Raw genomic sequence first — 27,908 nt, forward strand, 5'->3', positions numbered from 1 at the left:
CATGTAGAATTAAGGCAGTTCTGAAGGCAAAAGGGGGTCCAACACCGTATTAGTATGGGGGCACTAATAATTCTTTAGGTGAGTGTATATAACATCTACTGGAGAGCTCCAAACCCTCTGCAGCCTCCACTAGAGGGAGCTCAGTACATACAGATTATACAGTCACCACTAGGGGGAGCTCACTACATGCAGATTATACAGTCACCACTAGGGGGAGCTCAGTACATACAGATTATACAGCCACCACTAGAGGGAGCTCACTACAAACAGATTATACAGCCACCACTAGAGGGAGCTCACTACATACAGATTATACAGCCACCACTAGAGGGAGCTCACTACATACAGATTATACAGTCACCACTAGAGGGAGCTCACTACATACAGATTAATCAGTCACCACTAGAGGGAGCTCACTACATACAGATTATACAGCCACCACTAGAGGGAACTCACTACATACAGATTATACAGCCAACACTAGAGGGAGCTCACTACATACAGATTAATCAGTCACCACTAGAGGGAGCTCACTACATACAGATTATACAGCCACCACTAGAGGGAACTCACTACATACAGATTATACAGCCACCACTAGAGGGAGCTCACTACATACAGATCATACAGCCAACACTAGAGGGAGCTCACTACATACAGATTATACCGCTACCACTAGAGGGACCTCACTACATACAGATTATACAGTCACCACTAGAGGGAGCTCACTACATACAGATTAATCAGTCACCACTAGAGGGAGCTCACTACATACAGATTATACAGTCACCACTAGAGGGAGAGCTCACTACATACAGGTTATAAAGCTACCACTAGAGGGGGCTCACTATATACAGATTATACAGTCACCACTAGAGGGAGCTCGCTACATACAGATTATACAGTCACCACTAGAGGGAGCTCACTGCATACAGATTATACAGTCACCACTAGAAGGAGAGCTCACTACATACAGGTTATAAAGCTACCACTAGAGGGAGCTCGCTACATACAGATTATACAGTCACCACTAGAGGGAGCTCGCTACATACAGATTATACAGTCCCCACTAGAGGGAGCTCGCTACATACATATTAATCAGTCACCACTAGAGGGAGCTCACTACATACAGATTATACAGTCACCACTAGAGGGAGAGCTCACTACATACAGGTTATAAAGCTACCACTAGAGGGAGAGCTCACTACATACAGATTATACAGCCACCACTAGAGAGAGTTCAATACATACAGATTATACAGTCACCACTAGAGGGAGAGCTCACTACATAAAAATTATATAGTCACCACTAGAGGGAGCTCACTACATACAGATTATGCAGTCACCGCTAGAGGGAGCTCACTACATACAGATTATACAGTCACTACTAGAGGGAGCTCACTACATACAGATTATACAGCCACCACTAGAGGGAGCTCACTACATACAGATTATACAGATACCACTAGAGGGAGCTCATTATATACAGATTATACAGTCACCACTAGAGGGAGCTCTCTACATACAGATTATATAGTCACCTCTAGAGAGAGCTCACTACATACAAATTATACAGCCAACACTAGGGAAAATTCACTACATATAGATCATACAGCCACCACTAGAGGGAGCTCACTACATAAAGATTATACAGCCACCACTAGAGGGATATTACTAAATACAGATTATACATTCACCACTACTGGGAAGCTCACTACATATAGATTACACAGCCACCATTAGAGGCCACTCACTACATACAGATTATACAGCCACCACTAAAGGGGGCTCACTACATTCAGATTATACAGCCACCACTAGAAGGAGCTCAAAACATACAGATTAAACATCCACCACTAGAGGGAGCTCACTACATACAGATTATACAGCCACCACTAGAGGGAGCTCACTGCATACAGATTATACAGTCTCCACTAGAGGGAGCTCACTATATACAGATTATATATCCACCACTAGAGGGAGCTCACTATATACAGATTATATATCCACCACTAGAGGGAGCTCACTACATACAGATTATACAGCCACCACTAGAGGGAGCTCACTACATACAGATTATATATCCACCACTAGAGGGAGCTCACTACATACAGATTATACAGCCACCACTAGAGGGAGCTCACTACACACAGATTATACAGCCACCACTAGAGGGAGCTCACTACATACAGATTATACAGTCACCACTAGAGGGAGCTCACTATATACAGATTATACAGCCACCACTAGAGGGAGCTCACTACATACAGATTATACAGCCACCACGAGAGGGAGCTCAGTACATACAGATTATACAGTGACCACTAGAGGGAGCTCACTGCATACAGATTATACAGCCACCACTAGAGGGAGCTCACTACATACAGATTATACAGCCACCGCTAGAGGGAGCTCACTACATACAGATTATACAGCCACCACTAGGGGGACATCACTACATACAGATTATACAGCCACCACTAGAGGGAGCTCACTACATACAGATTATACAGCCACCACTAGAGGGAGCTCACTACATACAGATTATACAGCCACCACTAGAGGGAGCTCACTACATACAGATTATACAGCCACCGCTAGAGGGAGCTCACTATATACAGATTATACAGCCACCACTAGAGGGAGCTCACTGCATACAGATTATACAGCCACCACTAGAGGGAGCTCATTACATACAGATTATACAGCCACCACTAGAGGGGGCTTACTACATACAGATTATACAGTCATCACTAGAGGACACTCCCTGTCCTCACCCAACATCATAGCTGCACTATCATGCTCACTTACTAACATAGCCGCACTGTCCTCCTTCACCAGAAACACAAATGTCCTGTCCTCCTCTGCCAGAAACATAACCCCCCTGTCCTGTCCCACCAGCAACATAGCCCTACTAGTAACATAGTCATATTGTCTTCCTCCACCAGAAAAATAGCCTCACTGTCCTCCTTCTCCTTTGAACAATGATAGGTGGAATCTGATTGGGCTAGGGGACAATAAGGTCAGCTTTCCTTTCCACCAGTTTTGGTAAATCTCCCCAAAAGTCTATGAGGCGGTTGCAGAACTTTTCTCATTGCGATGATTCTGATCGATTCCCAAAAGTTTGGACACTGGCCCTTTAGATTCATAAGATGTTTCCATGCACACTGTGCAGCATCCGGGCACAGAACGGATCCCACCTTGTAGAATTGATCTTATTATCATCAAGTGATCATATTCCAGAAATGAAAGAGTTAAAAGACAAACTCAGCCCTGCTGCATCAGAGGGGGGCGGGGTGTAGAGCCAGGAATAGGAAGAGCCGCTGCTAATACACAGCTGACTGGAGGGGCTGTGCAGAGGCTGATAACAAACATGGAGGTAGAAAGGCCGGAACCTCATGCCTCCCTGAGGGCAGCACAACAACCGACTGAGCCCCAGAGGAAAAGAGGGAAACGAAGGCCGAGGAGGGAGCGAGTGCCCAGAGCTAGCGAGATGGGCCAGCCTGTCAGGTGAGAGGCCTGTGCCACCTACAGCAGAGGCTACACCCCGTCCAATAATCCGGCACCGCGCCTGGAAAAGACTATATATCAGAGTGCAGCCTCCTTCCCTGCTGGCATAGCCACACTATCCCTTTCCACTGCCAGAAAGGCCTTCATCAGGATTCCTGGTGGGAGATTTATCAAAATGATTGCACCAGCAACATAGCCACACTATTCCATTCCACTGCCAGCATATCCGCAATGTCCTGCTTCACCAGCAACATAGCCGTGCTATTTCATTCCACTGCCAGTATAGTCACACTGTCCTGCTTCCTGCAATCATGACGCACTGTCCCTTTCGTCGAAAAGCAACATAGCCACACTGTCCTCCTCCCCTAGCAGCATAGCCGCACTGTCCTCCTCCCCCAGAGGCATAGCCGCACTGTCCTCCTCCCCCAGAGGCATAGCCGCACTGTCCTCCTCCCCCAGAGGCATAGCCGCACTGTCCTCCTCCCCCAGAGGCATAGCCTCACTGTCCTCCTCCCCCAGCGGCATAGCCGCCCTGTCCTCCTCCCCCAGAGGCATAGCCGCCCTGTCCTCCTCCCCCAGAGGCATAGCCGCCCTGTCCTCCTCCCCCAGAGGCATAGCCGCCCTGTCCTCCTCCCCCAGAGGCACAGCCGCCCTGTCCTCCTCCCCCAGAGGCACAGCCGCCCTGTCCTCCTCCCCCAGCGGCACAGCCGCCCTGTCCTCCTCCCCCAGAGGCACAGCCGCCCTGTCCTCCTCCCCCAGAGGCACAGCCGCCCTGTCCTCCTCCCCCAGAGGCACAGCCGCCCTGTCCTCCTCCCCCAGAGGCACAGCCGCCCTGTCCTCCTCCCCCAGAGGCACAGCCGCCCTGTCCTCCTCCCCCAGAGGCACAGCCGCACTGTCCTCCTCCCCCAGAGGCACAGCCGCACTGTCCTCCTCCCCCAGAGGCACAGCCGCACTGTCCTCCTCCCCCAGAGGCACCGCCGCACTGTCCTCCTCCCCCAGAGGCACAGCCGCACTGTCCTCCTCCCCCAGAGGCACAGCCGCACTGTCCTCCTCCCCCAGAGGCACAGCCGCCCTGTCCTCCTCCCCCAGCGGCATAGCCGCCCTGTCCTCCTCCCCCAGCGGCATAGCCGCACTGTCCTCCTCCCCCAGCGGCATAGCCGCCCTGTCATGCTCCCCACCAGAATAGCCGCACTGTCCTCCTTCACTAGAAACACAGCTGTCCTGTCCTCCTCTAACAGAAACATACCACACTGTCCTCTTCCACCAGCAACATAGCCCTACCAGTAACATAGACATATTGTCTTCCTCCACCAGAAACATATCCTCACTGTCCTCCTTCCCTGCTGGCGTAGCCACACTATGCTATTCCACTGCCAGCATAGCCGCATTGTCCCACTCCTCCACCAGCAACATAGCTGAACCTCTATATTAATTTGGGGGAGAGGTGCGCTCCACAGAATTAGTCAATTGCAGCTACAGATTCCAGCTCTTTTCCTCTGTCTTTCTTCAGTAATGACTCTCCCCTGCCTCCGGATGGCGCCATTGGCTTCCAGACCCTGGTGGAGGACATCACCTGCTCTGTGTGCCTCGATGACCTGCAGAACCCGGTGTCTATCGTCTGCGGTCATACCTTCTGCCGAAACTGCATAACCAGACACTGGAGCGCCCCACAATCGGGGGGTTACCTGTGCCCCGAGTGCAGGACACCGTGCCCCCCACATCAGATTGTCCCCGACTATCGCCTGATGAACCTCATTGACAAGATCAGAAAAGGAATCCAGGAGAACACCAGTGTGAAGGTAACGAAGCAGCATAAAAAACCACGAAAATATAATCAAAAGTGAGAAACTGGCGTCACTCGCATCTATTGTTCCCACAGGAACGTCCACGAGCCACAGAGCAGGGTTATCCTGTGCAGCTGGTGTGGACGGACGGGAACGGCTGCTTACACTTGGACCAGTCAGTGGTCTACAACTGCTTCATGGACAGCCGTCTAAGCAATTACCCTGTCTACATGCTCTGCGTCATCGGAGAAAAACGGCGCGGGAAGTCGTTCCTGATGAATTACATCATGAGAGCCTTGAAGAGTCAGGTGAGAGGAGCTCAAGGGGGGCACAAACTTATTGCGTCCTTATATAAGAAACTTTTATATCAATCTGTCAGGAAAGTAGATGTCATTTGTAGTGATCTCTGGTGGCCATTAATATTAATGGCTGCCTAATGGACGGCATGTGACGCTTAAAGGGGTTCTCTGAGAATTCATACAATTTCTGGAAATACTTAAGTGTTAAGCAATGAAGTCATTGCTGGGTTTGTGCTAGGGGAGGCGGGGCCACACAGAGTTAAAAGGCAGCTGAAGATACCTGCTGCCGCACGTTCACCGGCACGTCTGAGGCAGTCTGAGGCAGAGCACTTCCGGGTCGTTCAGGTTCGGGTCGGGCAGCGTGTGCAGGTCACGTCATCGCGACTCCAAGTAAGACTAGGGCGGCGGCACTCTGGTGGGACGCAGTAAGGGGGGGGGTGGCAGAGACCGGCGGGCGCCGGCACTCGCCGGCAGAGGCACGCTCTGGTCTGCTGGCCGGTGGACGGCGCAGATGCATTCCTTGGCCGCACGGCTCAGCGGCTGGTCATGGTTTGCTCGGCGCCGCCTGGTGGCCACTGGCGGCTATGGTGGGGGGGGGGGGGGGGTTCAGCGGCAGCCGGAGTTATGGCATCTGGCTCAGGCGGCTGCAGCTTGACCCCCTCTGTGGCTTGTGAATGTCGCCGCAGGCACCGCTGGGTCTGTGGGGCAGTATGTTAAGTATAAACCAAAGTACTACGGACAAAAAGGTTCATAGCCTGTTGCGGCATATTCAGTCTTACTTGATATTTGGCATCAGCACATGACCGCGCCGCAATAAACGACACTGGGTTACCCACCCTCATATCAGCAGTATCAGTTACGTGGGTGGCCCACATATAAAATAAAAAATATATAATATACATATAGATGTATAAAAATGGTATATCTGAGATGTGGCCATAACAAAGGTTAGGCGCTGCGCCCGGTTCATTGGTTTTCCTGCACTTTGTCGGCACCTGTGTGCCAGGAATGGCATGTAGGAGGGGTCTGCAGTAGGTGGTTCTTGAAGACGACAAGGTTCATCCGTTAAATCCAGCAGCCTCATAAATCCCAGGCCGTCGCATCCACGCACCAGGTCTTCAGGCGACTGCACAATCAGCGCACATACGAAAAAAAAAAAAAAAAAAGGGGAAAATATATTTGATAAAGATAAACATAAATAAACAACCCATGTTCATGTTTTCACAGTTCGGGTTAAACTTTGGGTGCCACCATTGGCATTTACAGAAGACAAGGTATGTATCATGTTCCGACGTAGCACAAACAGTCAGTCATCCATGGCGTTAGGTCCACGGTGGAGGGTTTACCCACAAAAAAAAAAAAAAAAAAAAAATGTCTGTCACGACCTCAGACTCACATAAGTCCTGTCACGACCACGGGCAGCCAAACGCGTCTGTCACGTCTTCAGACTTGCGATACAATCCTGTCACGACTACAGGCATTCGATAAAAGAAAAAAAAAAAAAAAAAAAAAAAAAAAAAAAACCTGTCACGACTACAGGCATTCGATAAAGAAAAAAAAAAAAAAAAAAAAAAACCCTGTCACGACTACAGGCATTCGATAAAAAGAGAAAAAAAAACAAAAAAAAAAAAAAACCCTGTCACGTCTACAGGTCTTCGTGTCACTACGTCTGTCACGTCCACAGACTCGCTATAAAGTCCTGTCACGTCCACAGGCAGCTTTGTCATACACACGCGCACGTCCACAGGCTGGTCGAAGTCCTGTCACGCCTACAGGCACACCACGGCTCATTCAGACATCAGCACTAAGTCCTGTCACGACCTCAGGCACACGTACCAGGACGTCTTCTCAGTCATGTTCACTCCACAGGTGCCACCTGGGGTATTCCGACACTGGTCAGGGCCTGTCCCGTCTTCGGGCATCACAGCCCGGAGACCACGGGGGGCTACAACACAGGTGGCAGTAGCACGCTTGTCAGCCACGGCAACCGCGGGTCGGACAGGCCCCTCAGTGGCCAGGCACGCGGACACCAGCTCATACTTCGCAGCCTGGCAACAAAGGGGGGTTTCTAATAAGCTCTCAAATTAATAACCAATAGGAAGATGTCGCAAGAACTCACACCGGGAGGATCCTCCGTATCGCGGGATGGTGGGGACACCCAGTCGGAGCGAAGCGTGGGACCCTCTTTACGTTCCTGGACCATACCGAAATTGGCCGCCGAGCTGCGCAGAAGGGGCATCCCCTTTCCAGCTTCAGCAAGGAAGGCCGAGTTGTATCGACTTCTGATGTCTGATGTACCTCCAGTGAGTCAGGATGAGGTTTCCATGGGTACCATTCAGACGTCGCTCACCCAGATACACGCCATGATCAACAGTATGGCGTCATCCATGTCAGACCTTCAGGCCAGAATGGATTCGGTGGAAGCCAGATCTGCGGCGGCAGCATCACCAACACCAACACCGGCGGAACCTGTGGCAGGGCCATCCGGCACTTCGGGTGGGTCATTCCACTTTCCCTCCATCGCTCCATCCCACTTCATTCCGGCCAGTATCAGGCAGGACATTTTGGAGGGCAAGGACGTCAACCTGGCGTCCCTACTCATTGCGACACATGAGGCCCCGGACAATAGAACCATTGCCTGTGGGGAAGTTTCGGTAATCCTGAAGTCTAAGGACGCTAGACTTAACAGGAAGCTGAACCCCATGGAATTCGTTCTGGCGTTCAGTTTATATCGGGACGTGATTTGCTCAGTCAACCCGCATAGGAGGGCCGAGCTAGATCTGTACATGTATAAAGTGGTGGAATTAGCTTACAAATATGGCGGCTCGGCATTCTTCGAATACCACCGGTCTTTCTCAGCCAAGGCAGCAGCTGCACTTGTTCAGTGTCAGCGCATGCTGGATTGGTCTGACATAGATACAGAATTGTTCTGCCGCCATTTCGCTGGGCTCAAAGCTCCAACCTGCACGGTCTGCAACTCGTACTCCCATACCACGGGTTGGTGTTCTCAGACAGGCCACATAGCAGATCCAGCACTACCTTATTCTGCCCCAGCTTCATCAAACACCAAGTCAGCTTTCGGGGTTGATAAGTTAGGTCGTCCTATTAAATACCTTGGCAGGAGCCAGATATGTAATAATTATAACTACGCCATTTGTCACTACAACCAGTGCAGGTTGCTGCACCTGTGTGCAATTTGTTTTAGGGCCCATCCACGCGCAGCGTGCCCTCAAAGGAATCAAGGCCCTTCGTGACTAAGCGTGGTCAACGTGGGTCTGCTGGCGGTGTTCTTGGCTGAGCATCCTCACCCAGCTTGGGTCCAGTTCGTCATCCACGGCTTGACACACGGGTTTCATACAGGGCTTCTGGCGCTTCCTCAAACCACGTTCGAGTGTGACAATTTGCAGTCCGCAGCCAGAGACCCAGAAGCGGTCACTCAGTTGATCCACACTGAGCTAGACCGGGGGTACTTGATAGGGCCGTTCAACCATCCTCCCTTCGCATGCTGGAGAGTCAATCCAGTAGGCATCGTGACCGGCAAGTTCAATAATAAAAAACGCCTAATCTATGATTTGTCCGCCCCACATTCTTTACACATACCAAGCTTGAACTCTCTGATTCCATCCGAGGAATTCTCTATGAGATACGCATCTATTGACGAAGCCATACAGGTCATAATCAGGTTAGGCAGGGGCACCTGGCTGTCAAAAGCAGACATCACCGATGCCTTCAAGTTACTTCCCATCCATCCTGAGTTATGGCAGTGGCATGGCATGAAATGGCAGGGTGCTTATTATTTCGCCAGTAAACTGACCTTCGGGTCAAAGTCCAGCCCCTGGTTATTTGACCAGCTGGCCAGCGCGCTGCATTGGGTGTTGACCAACACCTTTAGGGCAAACCACGTCGTCCACTACTTAGATGATTTTCTCCTGATAGAATCCCCAGATCAAGTACCACAAGATTTGCAAGTCCTGCGCACGGCGTTTTCAGACCTGAGTATTCCATTGGCCCCACATAAGGTGGAGGGACCCAGCACTGAGATCACTTTTTTAGGCATCCGCTTGAACACAGTGGACATGAAAGCCAGTCTTCCTCTGGATAAGCTGGACAGGATCAAGACTGTCGTTCATAGACTAACACAAGTGAGGGTAACCACCAGGGCAGATCTGCAGTCACTCCTTGGAATGTTGAATTTTGCAATGCGCATTATGCCGCAGGGCAGGTCCTTCATTTCAAGGCTCCTGGCACTCCTCCCGCTTGCGCCCTGCCAAGACAGTCCAGTCCAGCTGGACCAAGACGCCATTGCTGACTTGGTAATGTGGGATAACTTCCTTTCCCAATGGAATGGGGTCTCCCTCTTTATCCCGGTGGCTTCCAGTAATTCCCCAGTGGTCCATACAGACGCCTCGCCTGCCGCCGGCTTTGCTGCCATTCATGGCACTCACTGGTTCGCCCAATCATGGCCGGTAGAGGTCTCCAGCATCCCAGGGTTTTCAAGGAGTTCCTCACTCTTTGAGATTTATCCCATTGTAGCAGCGGCAATCACCTGGGGGGCACAGTGGAGCAATCAAACAGTCCTGTTCTTAACCGACAATGAGGCTCTCGCTGACATCCTAATGAAGGGCAGGTCAGCCTCTAGGCACGTCATGGCGTTTGTACGGAAGCTGGTGTGGCTGGCTCTGCAAAACAATTTCAATTTTATATGCACACACATAAGTGGCCAACGTAATGTTGCAGCCGATGCTCTATCTCGGTTTAACTTTCCCCTCTTCTTTCAGGTCTTTCCAGAGGCAGATCTCTCCCAAACACCAACCCCGCCTCATGGCCAGCTATTGTTGGAGTAGCACCTTTCCTCCAGATGGCTAAGAACCTCATGTCTGATTCTCTGTCTAGCAACACACGAAAGGCGTACAGAACGGCCTGGCGTTTGTTTAACAGGTTCAAATTCTCTTACCCTCCGGCCGGGGAAGGTCCTATCACTTACCTGCTGGCGTTTATAGCTTTTTGCCACTCTCAGCTAAATCTTTCCTATAGCACCATTAAGCTGTACCTCGCGGGCATACAGCATCATTGGTATGTACAGTTCCCGGATCAACCATCACTGTTCACGGCCCATCCAATCAAATCCTTGCTGAGGGGCATCCAGAAGCAGGCTATCAGGAAAAAGCCGGCCAGGCAACCTTTCACCGGCAACATGGTTAGGACCGTTTCGGACGCTCTGGCCAATGAACCATTCGGCCGTTATATTAGCTTACTCATCAGGGCGGCATTGTACCTGGCCTTCTACGGGTTCCTCAGGCCAGGTGAGTTCACCTGTGTACGTTCATCGAACAAATTCTTGCGGAGGAACCAACTGGTTTGGGATGGTACGCACCTCATCCTCAGTTTGGACTCCAGCAAGACGGGCCGACCTGGGGAATCCGTGCAGGTCAGGTACTTTGTCACTAACAACAAGTGGTGCCCAGTGGCTGTACTACGCGAGTGGTTGCGGTATACCGGGAACATGCCCGCGGAGGCCCCCCTGTTCCTGCTGGATGGGTTTCCCTTGAACATTCAATCCTTTCTCAGATATGTTCGCTTGTTGGTCTCCTCGTCAGGGGGCAACCCGTTAGCCATCACAGGGCATTCATTTCGTATAGGTGCCGCCTCTGCGGCCTCCAAAAATAATGTACCGGCACATGTCATTCAGAAATTGGGCAGATGGAAATCTGCATGCTATGCTCGTTATGTTCCTGATCCTCAACAGGAAATGTCACTTGCTTTCAGTTATTTGTTGTTGTGATTACACTTAGAATACACAGATCCTAACCTTTCCTGCATCCGTGTGGTTTTTGGCCCCTTCAGGCTACCCTCTATACAGCAGTTCCGGCATAACTCTACTGCTTCAGGTAGGTACAGGTACATAGTTCTCAGCCAGCCGATCCTGGCACAAGTGTTAAGCAATGAAGTCATTGCTGGGTTTGTGCTAGGGGAGGCGGGGCCACACAGAGTTAAAAGGCAGCTGAAGATACCTGCTGCCGCACGTTCACCGGCACGTCTGCCCACCCAACCCTCCCCTTTTTCAACACACAATCCACACTGGGGTAGCCCCCTTCAGGCTACCCTCTATACAGCAGTTCCGGCATAACTCTACTGCTTCAGGTAGGTACAGGTACATAGTTCTCAGCCAGCCGATCCTGGCACAAATATTACTTTATTATAAATATGTTCCTAAAAACCTTTCATTAGTTATAATGGATTGTTTTGTCTAGGGAGCGATCATCAGAGGCAATAAAATGGCCGCGGTCCTATTAGTACACACAAAACTTGTCCTCATCACACAGCAGGACGGGTTACTTCAGAGCACTGAGCTAAAGAGCTGCCTCATCCTCCTCTCTGCTCTGTTTGTCAGGGATTATGACAAAGCTGAATATCAGTTCGGCTCGAGCATCGCTATGCTCGTAACATGGCGGTACTCGGCCGAGTACCGCATGTGCTCGAGCGCAATGCTCGAGTCTCCTCCCCGCACGTTTCGTGGCTGCTAAGCAGCTAATAAACGTGCAGGTAAGTATTGCCCTCACTGTAATGCTAGCAGCCATGTTAGCTACTGGCATTGCAGTGATTGGCTGGCCGGAACACGTCATCGGGTGCTATATGACGCATGTTCAGCTCATTCTAAGGCTATATGCACACGACCGTGTCGTTTTTTGTGGTCCGCAAACCGTGGATCCGCCAAAAACGAAAGCCGCCCGTGTGCCTTCTGCAATTTGCCTATTGTAGAAATAAGGACATGTTATATTTTTTTTTGCGGGGCCACGGAACAGAGCAATGGATGCGGACAGCACACGGCACACATTGAAGTGAATGGGTCCGCATCCGAGCCGCAAAAACTGCGGCTCGGATGTTGACCAGAACTACGGTCATGTGCATAAGGCCTAAGTCAGGGAGAGCTGAGCATAGGAAGGGACAGGCAGTGTAGGGAGCGTAATAAGAAGATTTTCATACAAAAAACTTTTCAGAGACCATAGAGTCCTTTTAAGGACTATTGTGTGTGACAGCAGCAATATATATTTTTAGCGCATCCTGCGCTAAATACCGTGTAATTGGCCGCTGCGGACAGTTAAATTATCCGCTCCACATCTCCTGTTTAAAGTGTGCGCATCCCTATCCAGTGTCCTTTTTCCGTAGACGGTGTCCGCTACGGACAGTGACATTACCTGCGCTACATCTCCTGTGTAACGTGCGCACATCCCAAATATCAATGACATTCATTCAGTTTAATTATTTATTAGGCGGTGGTTGCAGCGACATTACAAGCGCTTTCGGCCAGGGACGCTACATTTCCCTGACGGCACACTGGGTGAACATTGTGGAGGCCGGGAGTGAGCCGTACCCTGGGATGGCAGAGGTGCTACCGACGCCAAGGATAGCGGGCCCTACTTCCATCGGGGTTTCCGCTGACACCTACGTTAGTGGCTGTAACCCCCCCCTTCTCCTCCTCCGCCTCCTCCTCCACTTCCACCTCTGAATTATCATCTTGCAGCACCAGTCATCCATCGGTCAGTAGCTGGAAGCAGTGTAGCACTGCAGTGGGGAAGCGGCAACAGGCCGTGATGAAGCTTATTTGCTTAGGTGACAAACAGCACACCGCCACAGAGCTGTACCTCTCGCCCACAATTTTTTTTACATTGTCAGCTCGGCAGCAGGCCCTCGTCCACACTATTTTTTAAATGGTCAGCTCGTTAGCAATCCCTTGTCCACACAATGTTTTAATTGGTCTGCTTGGCAGCAGGTCCTCACCTACAATCTTTTACAGGGTCAGCTCACCTCCTGATGATGACAGTGAAGTCTTGTCTGTTGGGACTCTGGCACACGCGTCTGACTTCTTGTTAGGCTGCCTTTCCCGTGACCCCCGAGGTATACGCATTTTAGAGAACACGGATTACTGGTTGTTCACCCTTTTTTACCCCCGCTACAAAAAGAACTTATCATCTCCAATTACTCTGGAGAGGACAAGCAAAACGGTGCAATACCAGAAGGTCCTTGTGGAAAAATTGCTCCACATTTTATAGGGCTGACATCCAAATGGATCGTGGACGTCACGGGGACGTGCAATTGCCCAGAGGTTATCTAGAGTCAACAAAGCGGCAGCAGGCCCTCGCCCGTAAGAGTCTGGTCAACACAATTCTCTGAGGGTCATGTAACTAGTTAGTACGGAGGAGTCTTGTTGTCCATCAACTTCCATATTGTATACTAGTTCCTACATTTATTGGGCACATTTGGCAATGGCCCACTAATTTTGAAAGCGGGGGCACTCAGGGCTTCCTGGGGACAGAAAATGAATTTTAGGCTTGCCTGGTCTCATGCAGTGACTGGTGGGTTTAGGGTGGCCCACAGGCAAAATCAGGCCCCTAATTTGCCTTTGGATTGTATTCACCTGGATTCTTTGCTATATCATCTTGTTTCAACCTAACGGATTGAAAAACTTCTTGTAGGAGAAAGGCAAGGAGTTCAGTCTGGGAGCAGATGATGAGCCTCTCCAAGGCTTTGAATGGAGAAGTGGCATAGACAGCACTACAAAGGGCATTTGGATCTGGAACAGACCCTTCATCTTGGGCGAGACAGGAGAGAAGGTGAGATCCACCAGCTACATTTCGGTTATAAGCTCTCATTCTTAGGTTGTAAAAATATTGACCATTACCAGAAGGCTGGAAAGCCAAGTGCTCCATTTCATGGTCCATCTCACCTGTGAACGTCAATTCATATGACTTTATTATAGTTCCATTCCTCATTGACCCCAGTTTTCTTCTTCTCAGGTTGCGGTCTACATTTTGGACACAGAGGGGTCACTGGACATTGATGGCGACCGGGAAAGCTGCATTAAGTTGTCTGCATTGTCCATGCTCCTCAGCTCTCACCTGGTGAGAAATCTCCCAGCTCTTCCTTATGCCATACACAATATGAAGGATTGTTAATCTTATGGTGTAAGAATCAGAAGAAGAATTCACAATCTGTTGTATTTTCCAGGTTTTCAATGTAGCTGGAAGCTTGAAGGTGACAGAATTGGACTACATGGAGGTAAGTGTTGTTTGGACATATGGCTGGACCTTCTAAGGTTTTGGATGAATTTTATGGAATAGACCTTTTTATACAATGCATTTCTGCATGACTCATTCATCAGAGTATGTCGGCTCTCAGATGATTCCTAAAGGAGTGTAGGACTGAGCAAGTAACTGGTTTATCTGCATGTCCAAAAATAAGACTGACCTACTTCCTTGACTACAGGTAGATTGGAACGAATGGATGTAATGCTCAGAAGAATGAGTGCTGGATCTCATACAAGTAGAACTGTGGAAGCTTTGTCAGGGGTTCAGAAATAAACTGGAAATTTGATAGAGATTTATAGTTCTTGAATTTGTATGGAGGATGTGACCGTTTCTTGGGGCTTCATGTAAGGCAGGCTACATAGGTATGATGACTTCTCCAGGTAGACTTTTATCTTTTCTTGATGATCTTTGCAGCAGCATGGAGCATTTAGAGATAGACCACTAAATCTTAATGACGTTTGGAGGTCCGCCTTGATCTTCTTGGCTGATGTATGAGTCCTGTTGAGATCCTAGCATTTTACTCATTTTACGAGGGGGCAACACAATTCATCATGTCTGGTTGCAGTGTAGAGAAATTATGAAGTACAAGGAGATGCAACCCGGAAATGACCATTGCTTGATATGACTGGACTGCTTGGAGAAGGGAATTACATGTTCCGCTTTAACTTTCCACCAACAGGTTAAGTGCCCTCTAGAAAATGACTTTCATGTGTCCATCTGATGTATGATTGTGAGATCCATTGGATGTGAGTGTGTCCTGTGTACAGCGCCGCCAAGTGTTGATAATAACTGACATAACTCATATCCTTCCAGATGTATCTCCACATGGGAGAAGAGTTTGGCTCTCAGCAATTACAGGTAGGTGATCCTGTAGGTGACCTTGTCTTGTCTACACCAGTAAACAGCTGGTGATCTCAGGAGCTTGAGCTGGACCTCTGGTTGGGGGCGTTAATACAAGGTTTGTATATCTGCTGTGTCTTTATATTTTCTATAGCTGTTGCTCAATGTCGCCCCTTCTCTTGCTGTTTCAGTTCTTGGACATTTTAATCAGAGACTGGCATGACTCCATCAATTGTGGCCGAGATGCTGCTCGGTTTTACATCAGTCGGGAAATTGAGGTATGGAAATTCATGAAAGCCCTCCCGACCCTCTCAGTCTACATGGTCAGAGTTCTACCAGTGTGACATCAGATTTTACAGGCTGTTTATAAGTTGTGGAGACCATAACGGCAGCTCATGCTGTGTTGTCCATGAGAAATAAAAGCTGCCTTAGCTGACTGTAAAGCTAGCCATCAGCGGCAGACTGGCCATAGACTCTACAGGGAAACTTCTTGGTGGGCGAACGGCCAGTGGGCCATCTGAACCCTCCATACGGCTGGCCAGTGGCAGTTTTTGAGGATGTATTTTGTGCTTCACTGTGGTATGAGTCCACTTTTAGTTTCTTTCCATGGGCCACTTTAAGTTGCCAGTCCGTCCCTGCTAGCCATTCACTTCCTTCCACTAGATGTCTCTGCCCCCCCCCCCACTAAGCCCTGTGTCTCCCCACCAGACCCCCTATGTGTCCCCGCTGGACCTTGGCAACAAGGATCGAGCATTCTGAAATCCAACTCCTTGATAATTATTTTCCTTGGAGAAGATTCAGCACATCTCCATACACCATTGGTGGTTGGCAGGTCATCCGGGTTATCCACTGTTCATCTAATGTGTATGGCCGTATTAAACGTTGTCTCCATTTTTTATTATCCATGTTAGAAGCTCCAGAAGGGCAGTAGTTACCCCAAAGTTTTATGGGGTCTGAAGAGCAGTCACACTCGCTGCTTCCTCCTCCCACACCCGGGCAAAGGCATCACAGGAGAGAGCCAAGGACGACTCCAAGGTGAGGTCCTCCGGCACAGTGGGTAATGCGGAGAATATGGGATCTGGTCAGTTACTTGAGCCTGACATAATGGAAGAAGATCGGGGGTGGAAGAATGCAAGTTTGGTGACTACGAGGAAAGATATAGAATTTAGAACCATGATGCTCTTGCTCCTAGAAGATCATCCAAGTTAGGTGACCTCCATTTAGGTTTGTGGGGATGGTAGATGACCTTTGTTGTTACATTACATGATGGTGCCACTTTATATCCCCCGAAGGAGCATTATTATCTGATGTGACTTCTCCAGATGTCTTGGTCACTATATCTTGAAATGATTGAACCTCCATATATCACAGTAACATCGTCACAGATCACGTGTAAGTTCTCCTGATAGATATGGATGAGGATTTCCAGGAGAATCTGAGCTTGTACGTGGCAGATGTGGTGCGAGGAGTGTGGCATCGGACTAAGACGGACATACAGGACAAGTGCTGACCTGCGGCCATATTCCCTCCATGTTACAGGTGAGAGGGGAGTTTCAGTTTTTTGGAGGGGTGGTCTGTGACTACAGAGTATCGTGGAGGGGCGGGGCTGTGACTACAGAGGTATCGAGGAGGGGTGGGGCTGTGACTACAGAGGTATCGAGGAGGGGTGGGGCTGTGACTACAGAGGTATCGAGGAGGGGTGGGGCTGTGACTACAGAGGTATCGTGGAGGGGCGGGGCTGTGACTACAGAGGTATCATGGTGGGGTGGGGCTGTGACTACAGAGGTATCGTGGAGGGGCGGGGCTGTGACTACAGAGGTATCATGGTGGGGCGGGGCTGTGACTACAGAGGTATCATGGTGGGGCGGGGGCTGTGTCTACAGAGGTATCGAGGAGGGGCGGGGCTGTGACTACAGAGGTATCATGGTGGGGCGGGGGCTGTGTCTACAGAGGTATCGAGGAGGGGCGGGGCTGTGACTACAGAGGTATCGTGGTGGGGCGGGGCTGTGACTACAGAGGTATCGTGGAGGGGTGGGGCTGTGACTACAGAGGTATCGTGGAGGGGCGGGGCTGTGACTACAGAGGTATCACGGAGGGGCGGGGCTGTGACTACAGAGGTATCATGGAGGGGCGGGGCTGTGACTACAGAGGTATCATGGAGGGGCGGGGCTGTGACTACAGAGGTATCGCGGAGGGGCGGGGCTGTGACAGAGGTATCGCGGAGGGGCGGGGCTGTGACTACAGAGGTATCGCGGAGGGGCGGGGCTGTGACTACTAGTGCAGATTACAGTTGACACTGCACTGATCTCTCGTTTAGGTTTTCGTTGATGTTCTGGAGCAGCAGAAATACGGTTTCTCTACCCCGATGGAGGTGAGTGACGTCCTCCTATAAAACCTATGATAAGATGTGACTTCTACAAGGACCTGTCTACAGACTTCACACCAGGAGACCCCGACCACGTGCTCCTGTACGGTGAAATCCGGCAATTATTAGTATATACAGAGCAGAACCGGCTCCACCTCACCCCAGTGTAGCCTGCAGAACCTGGAGCAAGGGAGGATGTGAGTGGGAGGAGCTATAGATGGAGAGGTGGGTGGAGCCATAGGAGGAGTTATAAATGGAGAAGGCAGGAGGTTATGAGATTGGAAGATCTACAGTGGTTTGCGATGAGAAAAAGGACATTGGGGTAAGGGCCAATATGAGAAGGGAGGAGCTACAGAAGAAGTGGGAGGGGCTTGTAGGTAGGTGGGGGCTTTCTGAATTCATTGTGCAGTAGTCAGCGATGGAGGCTCTGAAGATATCACCGACTGGATACGATGTGTCGACAATAGACGATTTCTAAAGGTTCACAGCATGGAGATCGCTCCCGGCCCTGGCTGCTCCGCTGTGCTCCGGGTTTGACACCGCTGCAGCCAATCGCTGCTTCCCTTGTGTCATGTGACCATTTGTAATTGGGTTGGTAGAGGAGACCAGGTCACCTCTTCGGCCAACGATTGGTTGCAGCAGCATCAAACCGGAAGTTTACCCCGGAGCACAGCGGAGCAGCCGAGGTCGGGGAGAGAAGGAGCTGGGAACCAGTGCTGGGAAGCAGGTAAGTAGCCTTCCCTTGGCAGGTATGCACAGGAGGAGAGGGGAGGTGCTGAGGACAGTGACTGGCTGCAGTGGTCATGTACTGGGACCGCTGAGGACAGTGACTGGCTGCAGTGGTCATGTACTGGGATAGCTGTAGACCGCTGAGGACAGTGACTGGCTTGCAGTGGTCATGTACCTGGGATAGCTGTAGACTGCTGAGGACAGTGACTGGCTGCAGTGGTCATGTACTGGGATAGCTGTAGACTGCTGAGGACAGTGACTGGCTGCAGTGGTCTCATGTCGTATCGCGGTATATATCACCGCTGCTGTTTGTAAAGAATCAGGGACAGGAGGAGCGCAGCAGTGCTGGACTATGGGGGGAGTATATGATGTTTAATATTTTAACCTATTCTCGGGCTTTGTCTGAGATTTTAATTGTCTTGGAAACCCCTTTCAGTGAAATCTTGCTGTGTCATCATAGTCCTGTAGTTCTGCCAATCGCCAGTAGAGGGCAGTGTTACAGAACTCCTAGAGTGTATACAGTAACTAAAAGGAAAAACTGATACAATGAAGGATACAAATATGTTTCAATCACAGGGTGAATACATTGTAACCGGCAGGATGTAGCAGCACTACAGGGCGGTAGACGCTCTTATCATTCAGTCGGATTCTGCTCGATATCACCAGTTATAACATATAATATGGCGGCTGAGGGGGTGAAATAAATCCACGCTGCATGGTTCGTTCCGTCACTCTATAGGCTACAGATGGAAGAGGAGGGAGGAGCCACAGAAGGAAGACTAGGGAGGGGCTACAGATGGAAAGGTGGGAGGGGCAACAAGTTGAAGAGGAGGGAGAGAACAGAGACTGAGGAGATGAGGAGCAGATCGGAGGAGTTGGGAGCCAGTGAAATCCTGGTCCTTCACTGCTTGAGGCTGGTGATGTGCAGACGTCATAGACCACGGTCTATGGCCACTAAGGTCCATCCATGTAACACCGTCATCCTCATTGCATCTTATTCACTCCACAGATGTTTTATGCCATCAAAAACCAAAAGATCCTTGAAGGCACCAAGGAGGAGCTGCAGGAGTTCCTGCAGAAGCAGGTAAGTCACCTGGAAAGGTCTTCTGTTCTGTCCATACAGTTAAACTTTCCAAACCTTCCATTGTGCATTAAACGATAAATCCCATCTTCCGGAACCTGAAAGACGTCAGAATGATGTCCTGTGACCCTGTCAATCATGTAGACCCCGGATGAGCTGGGAGATGTGAATGTGGTGGGGCTGACCTCCATGGCCGGATGCTTTTCATTGTGTCCTTTTCTCTCCCCCTGTAGCCGAACCACCTTCTCCCATCCACAATGAGGACCCTGGTCTCAGAGAAGGCAGCAGAACTCACCGCAAAGTTCAAAGACTCCATCCAAGGTCCCAACATGTCCCACCACACTGAGCTGCAGAAAGAACTGGAGTCTCATCTCCAAGAGGAGCAGGCAAAGTTTTGCTCCAGTTACACCACGCGCTTCACATGCAGTGCTGTTACACTGGGAGTCACCGCAGGTCTGGGGTTATATGGGGTGGTCGGCGCCGCTGCAGCCAGGGGGACTGTCGTCTTTGCAGCGCAGCCGGCAGTGGCAGCTGTAGCAGAGAAGACAGTGGCGATGGAAGTAGTAACGGGCACGGTGGCACTGATGAAAACAGGGTTCTCTGCAGTTGTGGGGCGATTTTTCCGGTTGTAGGGTCCCACCACCCTATCTTTGGGGCAGAACCTCAGTAATCTTACTTGAACCTCTCAAAACCCCGATACAACCAATCACTTCTGCTGGATGCGCTGCCATAATGCAGATCTTGGCTTTGAAGCTGGTTCACCCCATCTACTTCAGAGGAGAAAATCAGGGACCTCTGCATAATAAGGGGTTCACTGGGGGCGGAAGACTGCAGGAGGGTGCGGTGCCAGATTGGTCCTCTGCCAATAAATAAAGAAGGAATCGGGATCTTACCTTATGTATTCTACTCTATTTACACCCAGAGCTGTATTCATGATTCTGCTGGTTCCCACACTAAAAGCATACTGATTTCAACAGTTGATGTATATGGTTCATTTAACATAGACATGCAGTACTGTGAATGCAGCTCTGGCTGTAACTGGAGTATAAGGTTTTATGCAACTTAAAGAATGCATTTACAAAATTCTGCAATGTGGATTTTACGAGGAGCTTTGGCTTCATTTTCTTCCAGTTAAATTCTGTGCTAATAAATCTATAAAATACATAAAAATCCAAAGATGATAAATGTCTGATAATTACTCTTCCTGGACACTTTGCCCCTCTTTGAATTTTATCTCCGCACCTTCATATAAGAGGGGTGCATTCTATTAAGCAATTTATTTAATTACATATCAGAGTGGTGGTGATTAGATCAGTGATCACCCCAACCCTTCAGCTTTCTGCAGATAAGACGTTTTTCTTAGACTCCAGAGCTGCACTCACTATTCTGCTGGTGCAGTCACTGTGTACATACATTACTTATCCTGTACTGATCCTGAGTTACATTCTGTATTATACTCCAGAGCTGCACTCACTATTCTGCTGGTGCAGTCATTGTGTACATACATTACTTATCCTGTACTGATCCTGAGTTACATCCTGTATTATACTCCAGAGCTGCACTCACTATTCTGCTGGTGCAGTCACTGTGTACATACATTACTTATCCTGTACTGATCCTGAGTTACATTCTGTATTATACTCCAGAGCTGCACTCACTATTCTGCTGGTGCAGTCACTGTGTACATACATTACTTATCCTGTTCTGATCCTGAGTTACATCCTGTATTATACTCAAGAGCTGCACTCACTATTCTGCTGGTGCAGTCACTATGTACATACATTACTTATCCTGTACTGATCCTGAGTTACATCCTGTATTATACTCCAGAGCTGCACTCACTATTCTGCTGGTGCAGTCACTGTGTACATACATTACTTATCCTGTTCTGATCCTGAGTTTACATCCTGTATTATACTCCAGAGCTGCATTCACTATCTGCTGGTGCAGTCACTGTGTACATACATTACTTATCCTGTACTGATCCTGAGTTACATCCTGTATTATACTCCAGAGCTGCACTCACTATTCTGCTGGTGGACAAATAAACAAAGAAAGACTGCACCGAAGGTTTCACATCATAACCACATAAAAGCATTACTTATTTTGTTGGACCACACAAAAAAGTTAAAAACATTGTATACAATAAAGACGTAGTGCAGGACAAAAATAATAATTCCAATAACACAACCATGTGCACATCCGTTCCTGAATATGGACAAATACACTGCTCAAAAAATAAAGGGAACACAAAAATAACACATCCTAGATCTGAGTTAATTAAATATTCTTCTGAAATACTTTGTTCTTTACATAGTTGAATGTGCTGACACACAAAATCACACAAAAATAAAAAAATGGAAATCAAAATTTTTCAACCCATGGAGGTCTGGATTTGGAGTCACACTCAAAATTAAAGTGGAAAAACACACTACAGGCTGATCCAACTTTGATGTAATGTCCTTAAAACAAGTCAAAATGAGGCCAGTAGTGTGTGTGGCCTCCACGTGCCTGTATGACCTCCCTACAACGCCTGTGCATGCTCCTGATGAGGTGGCGGACGGTCTCCTGAGGGATCTCCTCCCAGACCTGGACTAAAGCATCTGCCAACTCCTGGACAGTCTGTGGTGCAACGTGACGTTGGTGGATAGAGTGAGACATGATGTCCCAGATGTGCTCAATTGGATTCAGGTCTGGGGAACGGGCGGGCCAGTCCATAGCATCAATGACTTCGTCTTGCAGGAACTGCTGACACACTCCAGCCACATGAGGTCTAGCATTGTCTTGCATTAGGAGGAACCCAGGGCCCAACCGCACCAGCATATGGTCTCACAAGGGGTCTGAGGATCTCATCTCGGTACCTAATGGCAGTCAGGCTACCTCTGGCAAGCACATGGAGGGCTGTGCGGCCCTCCAAAGAAATGCCACCCCACACCATTACTGACCCAATGCCAAACCGGTCATGCTGGAGGATGTTGCAGGCAGCAGAACGTTCTCCACGGCGTCTCCAGACTCTGTCACGTCTGTCACATGTGCTCAGTGTGAACCTGCTTTCATCTGTGAAGAGCACAGGGGCCCCAGTGGCGAATTTGCCAATCTTTGGTGTTTTCTGGCAAATGCCAAATGTCCTGCACGTGTTGGGCTGTATGCACAACCCCCACCTGTGGACGTCGGGCCCTCATATCACCCTCATGGAGTCTGTTTCTGACCGTTTGAGCAGACACATGCACATTTGTGGCCTGCTGGAGGTCATTTTTGCAGGGCTCTGGCAGTGCTCCTCCTGTTCCTCCTAGCACAATGGCGGAGGTAGCGGTCCTGCTGCTGGTTGTTGCCCTCCTACGGCCTCCTCCACGTCTCCTGATGTACTGGCCTGTCTCCTGGTAGCGCCTCCATGCCTGGACACTACTCTGACAGACACAGCAAACCTTCTGCCACAGCTCGCATTGATGTGCCATCGCTGGATAAGCTGCACTACCTGAGCCACTTGTGTGGGTTGTAGACTCCGTCTCATGCTACCACTAGAGTGAAAGCACCGCCAGCATTCAAAAGTGACCAAAACATCAGCCAGGAAGCATAGGAACTGAGAAGTGGTCTGGGGTGTCTTGCTAATTGCCTATAATTTCCACCTGTTGTCTATCCCATTTGCACAACAGCATGTGAAATTGATTGTCACTCAGTGTTGCTTCCTAAGTGGGACAGTTTGATTTCACAGAAGTGTGATTGACTTGGAGTTACATTGTGTTGTTTAAGTGTTCCCTTTATTTTTTTGAGCAGTGTATATACTGCCAAGAGACAAAAATATATATACTACATATGACATCAAATAGTCCAAACAACAATATCCATCAAAAAAATGTCCAGGCAGACATGCTGCACAGGTAACCCGCCCCCCACGTGTATGCTGGAATCCTCAGCTTCCTCAGGGGTCTCTCACCAAAGTGTTGTATACAGATATTTATATACAGTACAGACCAAAAGTTTGGACACACCTTCTCATTCAAAGAGTTTTCTCTTTATTTCATGACTATGAAGGCATCAAAACTATGAATTAACACATGTGGAATTATATACATAACAAACAGTGTGAAACAACTGAAAATATGTCATATTCCTAGGTTCTTCAAAGTAGCCACCTTTTGCTTGATTACTGCTTTGCACACTCTTGGCATTCTCTTGATGAGCTTCAAGAGGTAGTCCCCTGAAATGGTCTTCCAACAGTCTTGAAGGAGTTCCCAGAGATGCTTAGCACTTGTTGGCCCTTTTGCCTTCACTCTGCGGTCCAGCTCACCCCAAACCATCTCGATTGGGTTCAGGTCCGGTGACTGTGGAGGCCAGGTCATCTGGCGCAGCACCCCATCACTCTCCTTCATGGTCAAATAGCCCTTACTTTCAAAGTTTTTCCCAATTTTTCGGGTGACTGACTGACCTTCATTTCTTAAAGTAATGATGGCCACTCGTTTTTCTTAACTTAGCTGCTTTTTTCTTGCCATAATACAAATTCTAACAGTCTATTCAGTAGGACTATCAGCTGTGTATCCACCTGACTTCTCCTCAACGCCACTGATGGTCCCAACCCCATTTCTAAGGCAAGAAATCCCACTTATTAAACCTGACAGGGCACACCTGTGAAGTGAAAACCATTTCAGGGGACTACCTCTTGAAGCTCATCAAGAGAATGCCAAGAGTGTGCAAAGCAGTAATCAAAGCAAAAGGTGGCTACTTTGAAGAACCTAGAATATGACATATTTTCAGTTGTTTCACACTTGTTTGTTATGTATATAATTCCACATGTTTTAATTCACAGTTTTGATGCCTTCAGTGTGAATCTACAATTTTCATAGTCATGAAAATAAAGAAAACTCTTTGAATGAGAAGGTGTGTCCAAACTTTTGGTCTGTACGGTATATATATCATATACACAGTCACCTGTTAGAAGGTGCGATATGGTGTAAGAGAAGTGTAGTGAAGTATCGGCATCCTCTGCGTTTACAGAACCAAACTGCGCATATGCAAGACGGCACAACACCGGAAATGCGTTCCATGGATCCGATATGATGTAAAAAGATACATAGGGCGATATATGGTTTTTTGTTGTTGTTTTTTGTTTTTTGGGCCCTGAGCTGGTCCCGCATCCCATGCCCCCAGTACATGATAACAGATATCCATGAACCAGTCTCCAATGTCCCATAGAACCTTCCCCCCTTTTACCCACCACCCAACCTAACACTAAATCCAACAAAACCCAAATGATTAAATATGTACCTCACTGTACAATATATACACACTACATACCAATATATGCATATAAACTAAAACACATGGCAGACCACCCATACCACCCACAGTGAGGCTTTTCAGCCACACACAAACATTAAAGCCCAAGTTTGGCACCTGCAAGTCCTATGTCCTCGTACAGCCACCAAAACAAAACAAAAATCTAGTGTCAGCATCAGCCCACCACCGGAAAGGGAGACAACAGGCTAGGGTAGCCCAAAGGCAAAACCCCTCCAGAGGAGAGAGGCTCTACCCACCTCCAACCTCTCATACTCCAGAGAGCGCACCTTCACCAGGTCTCCAAGAATGTTCCTAACCACCCCATCCACGGGGAGGATTTTGCGCTGCGTCGAGACTAAACATCATGCATTCCACGTGTAGTACCTGACCACTGAGCTGACTAGAAATAAAGTGCAGCGGTCCCTACCACCCAGGTGTCTGAATGCTCCATAGGCCCATTCTGCATAGGAAAGAGTGACCAGCCAAGGCCAGCCGATAGAGGTCCCCATCCTGTGTTAAAGGGACAATGAAGCAGGAAGTGGTCCATGCTCTCCAGCACACCACCGCACTCCTCCCATGGACACCCCCCTGTCCTCAGAGCTCCTACACTTCAGATTGTCCCTCAATCACAGTTTCCCATGGAAGCAGCGCCAAGTCAAGTCAAAAAAACTTCAAAGGGATCCTGATGGAATTCAAAAGCTGTAAGGGGGGAACTGGCCGGCTATTCCAAACCTATCCATTTCTCACTGGGTTGATTTGGGTCTGTTAACCCTTTCGCAACATTGGCAGAGTGACTTGTTTGTAGACTTCGCCTCTCTAAAGGAGAAGTTTGGAATTCCTCATAAAGGCCTCTATTTGCAAGTTCGCCATCTTTTATTGTCTTCTAAAATATTTATCTGAGATATAACCACCTCAGATGTAAATGAGTGTTTTTTTATCTTCTAGACTGTCCCATAAGGGAATTTTCCAGAGTTCTCAATCTGAAGTCGTTAAGATTGACCTATTAGGCCACATCATTGAGCTTTGGCACCTAGACAAGCAGCTACCTCTAAAGCTCAATGATTGGAAGCTTATACTGTTGTACCCAAATCTCTAGAAGTGCAGGACACCTCGAGACAGCTTGGAAGATCCTCTATAGAGGCTATCAAACCCCTCGATACATCAATAAAATCTTCCCAGATTCCTCTCCAGCTTGTTGACGTTGTCAATTCCCCATTGGGTCTTATATCCCTATGTGGTCGGAATGCCCTTGAGTAAAGGTTTTATGCATTTGAGTTTTTGATCTTCTCTCTAATATGTGTAAGTTAAAAATCACAGCCATATTACAATGTGGACCGCCTCGCGGGAGATAGGGAAGCTCCCAGATTCGGTAAGAGAGGCTTTGATAGCACTTATTTTAACACTCATACGTCCTCTATTCATTAATAAACACCAATAAATATTAGCAAGGATCCTAGCAAATAGACTTGGAAGAGTGGTTCCGGGGATTATTCATGAGGATCAATCGGGCTTTATGCAACTGATAGCATAATGAGATACTTTATGGGTACCCAACTGGAGCCCACAAATGTTGGAGAACGTATGATTGTAACTATAGACGCATCTAATGCCTTCGATACAATAGAGTGGCCCTTTCTATTTGCTACACTGATGAGAATGGGATTTGGAGATAATTTTATAGACTGGGTCAGGCTGTTGTATACTGAGGCCTCTGCAAGGGTAATATTGAATGGTGAGTACTCGGATAAAATAAGCATTGGCAGGGGGGTTAGGCAGGGTTGCCCCCTATCCCCTTTGCTATTCGCCATAGCTATGGAACCCTTAGCTGACTTGATTAGACAAGATAAAGAAATTGTAGGTTTCAGGTTTGGGGCCCATGAGGAAAAAATTTCCGACAGACGACATCATGATGTTTGTGGGATCGTATGGTTCACTTGGGAGGATCTTTGAAGTATTTAAAGACTATAGCAACTATGCGGGACTGAATATAAATTGGTCGAAATCAGCTTGTATCCCGATTGATCCTTTGAATGTTTTTTTACAGGGTCCACTCGAAATTAAAGAGAGGCAAGAACCGGTTAAGTATCTAGGCATTCAGATAACATCTATGTACAGTTGAATGTACTCCCAAAAATACACGAGATGCGTAAAAGGATAGAGGTTTGGAAAAAAATACACATTCAATGGCGGGACGTATTTCGCTTGTGAAAATGTGTATGTTGCCTTCCTTGAACTACATATTTTGGAATGCACCAATAATAATCCCTAAGAGAATTTTTAAAATAATAGTCACCTTAATAACTGATCTGATATAGAGAGGGAAAAAAACGAGAAAAAGAACACAGATATTGTATACTCACGAGAAAGAGGGCGGATTATCAGTTCCCGATTTGGACCTTTACTTTATGGCTGGTCAGATTAAAAATATGATAACGTGGAGTAAATCACTTAGCTGCAAGAGCATGATAGCGGGGGTTAATAAAAACTTGGAAAATTTTAGTATTTTTCAACTACTAGAAGCAGATATTTTTTCACATCAACAAGTTAACAAACTGCCCTTATTTGAGCTGTGGAGTAAATCCTGGAATAGGGTAAAGGAATTGTGGTCCCAGAAGGGTCTACATTCAGATACGCTGCTATGGCATAATATCCATCAATAGAACAAAAAGTTTGGTGGAAATATGGAATTTTTAAACTGGGCCAGATATGGAAAGAGGGAGATATAATTACTTATCAAGATCTTAAAAACTAATACTTATTTGGAAATAGAGATTTGAGCTTCTTTTATTATCAATTAAAACAAGCTGTACGAGCAGAGATAAGAAAGGGAACGCAAATTGTCCCCCTCCCATGACCCTTAGCCAATATCACTAAGCTAGTTGCAGGGAAGAAATTGGTTTCCAGGATATATGGACGCCTACTCCACCAGAAGACAAAAAA

At 48.3% G+C, this 27,908-nt stretch overlaps 1 protein-coding gene across 1 annotated transcript; it reads left to right on the forward strand.

Moving 5' to 3' along the window:
• Positions 1-3,297: 3,297 nt before the first annotated feature.
• LOC121007697 (RING finger protein 112-like) lies at positions 3,298-20,906 on the forward strand. The gene is given in 14 exon segments (XM_040439810.1): positions 3,298-3,510; positions 5,021-5,309; positions 5,390-5,602; positions 14,068-14,205; positions 14,389-14,493; positions 14,600-14,650; positions 15,493-15,537; positions 15,711-15,797; positions 16,431-16,554; positions 16,929-17,012; positions 17,015-17,058; positions 17,837-17,890; positions 19,623-19,697; positions 19,928-20,906. Coding segments are annotated over 14 exon segments (1,845 nt in total). The 5' UTR covers positions 3,298-3,373; the 3' UTR covers positions 20,327-20,906.
• The last annotated feature ends 7,002 nt before the right edge of the window (positions 20,907-27,908 follow it).

This window comes from Bufo bufo, chromosome 7, assembly GCF_905171765.1.
Source record: "Bufo bufo chromosome 7, aBufBuf1.1, whole genome shotgun sequence".
Classification (NCBI taxonomy): domain Eukaryota; kingdom Metazoa; phylum Chordata; class Amphibia; order Anura; family Bufonidae; genus Bufo; species Bufo bufo.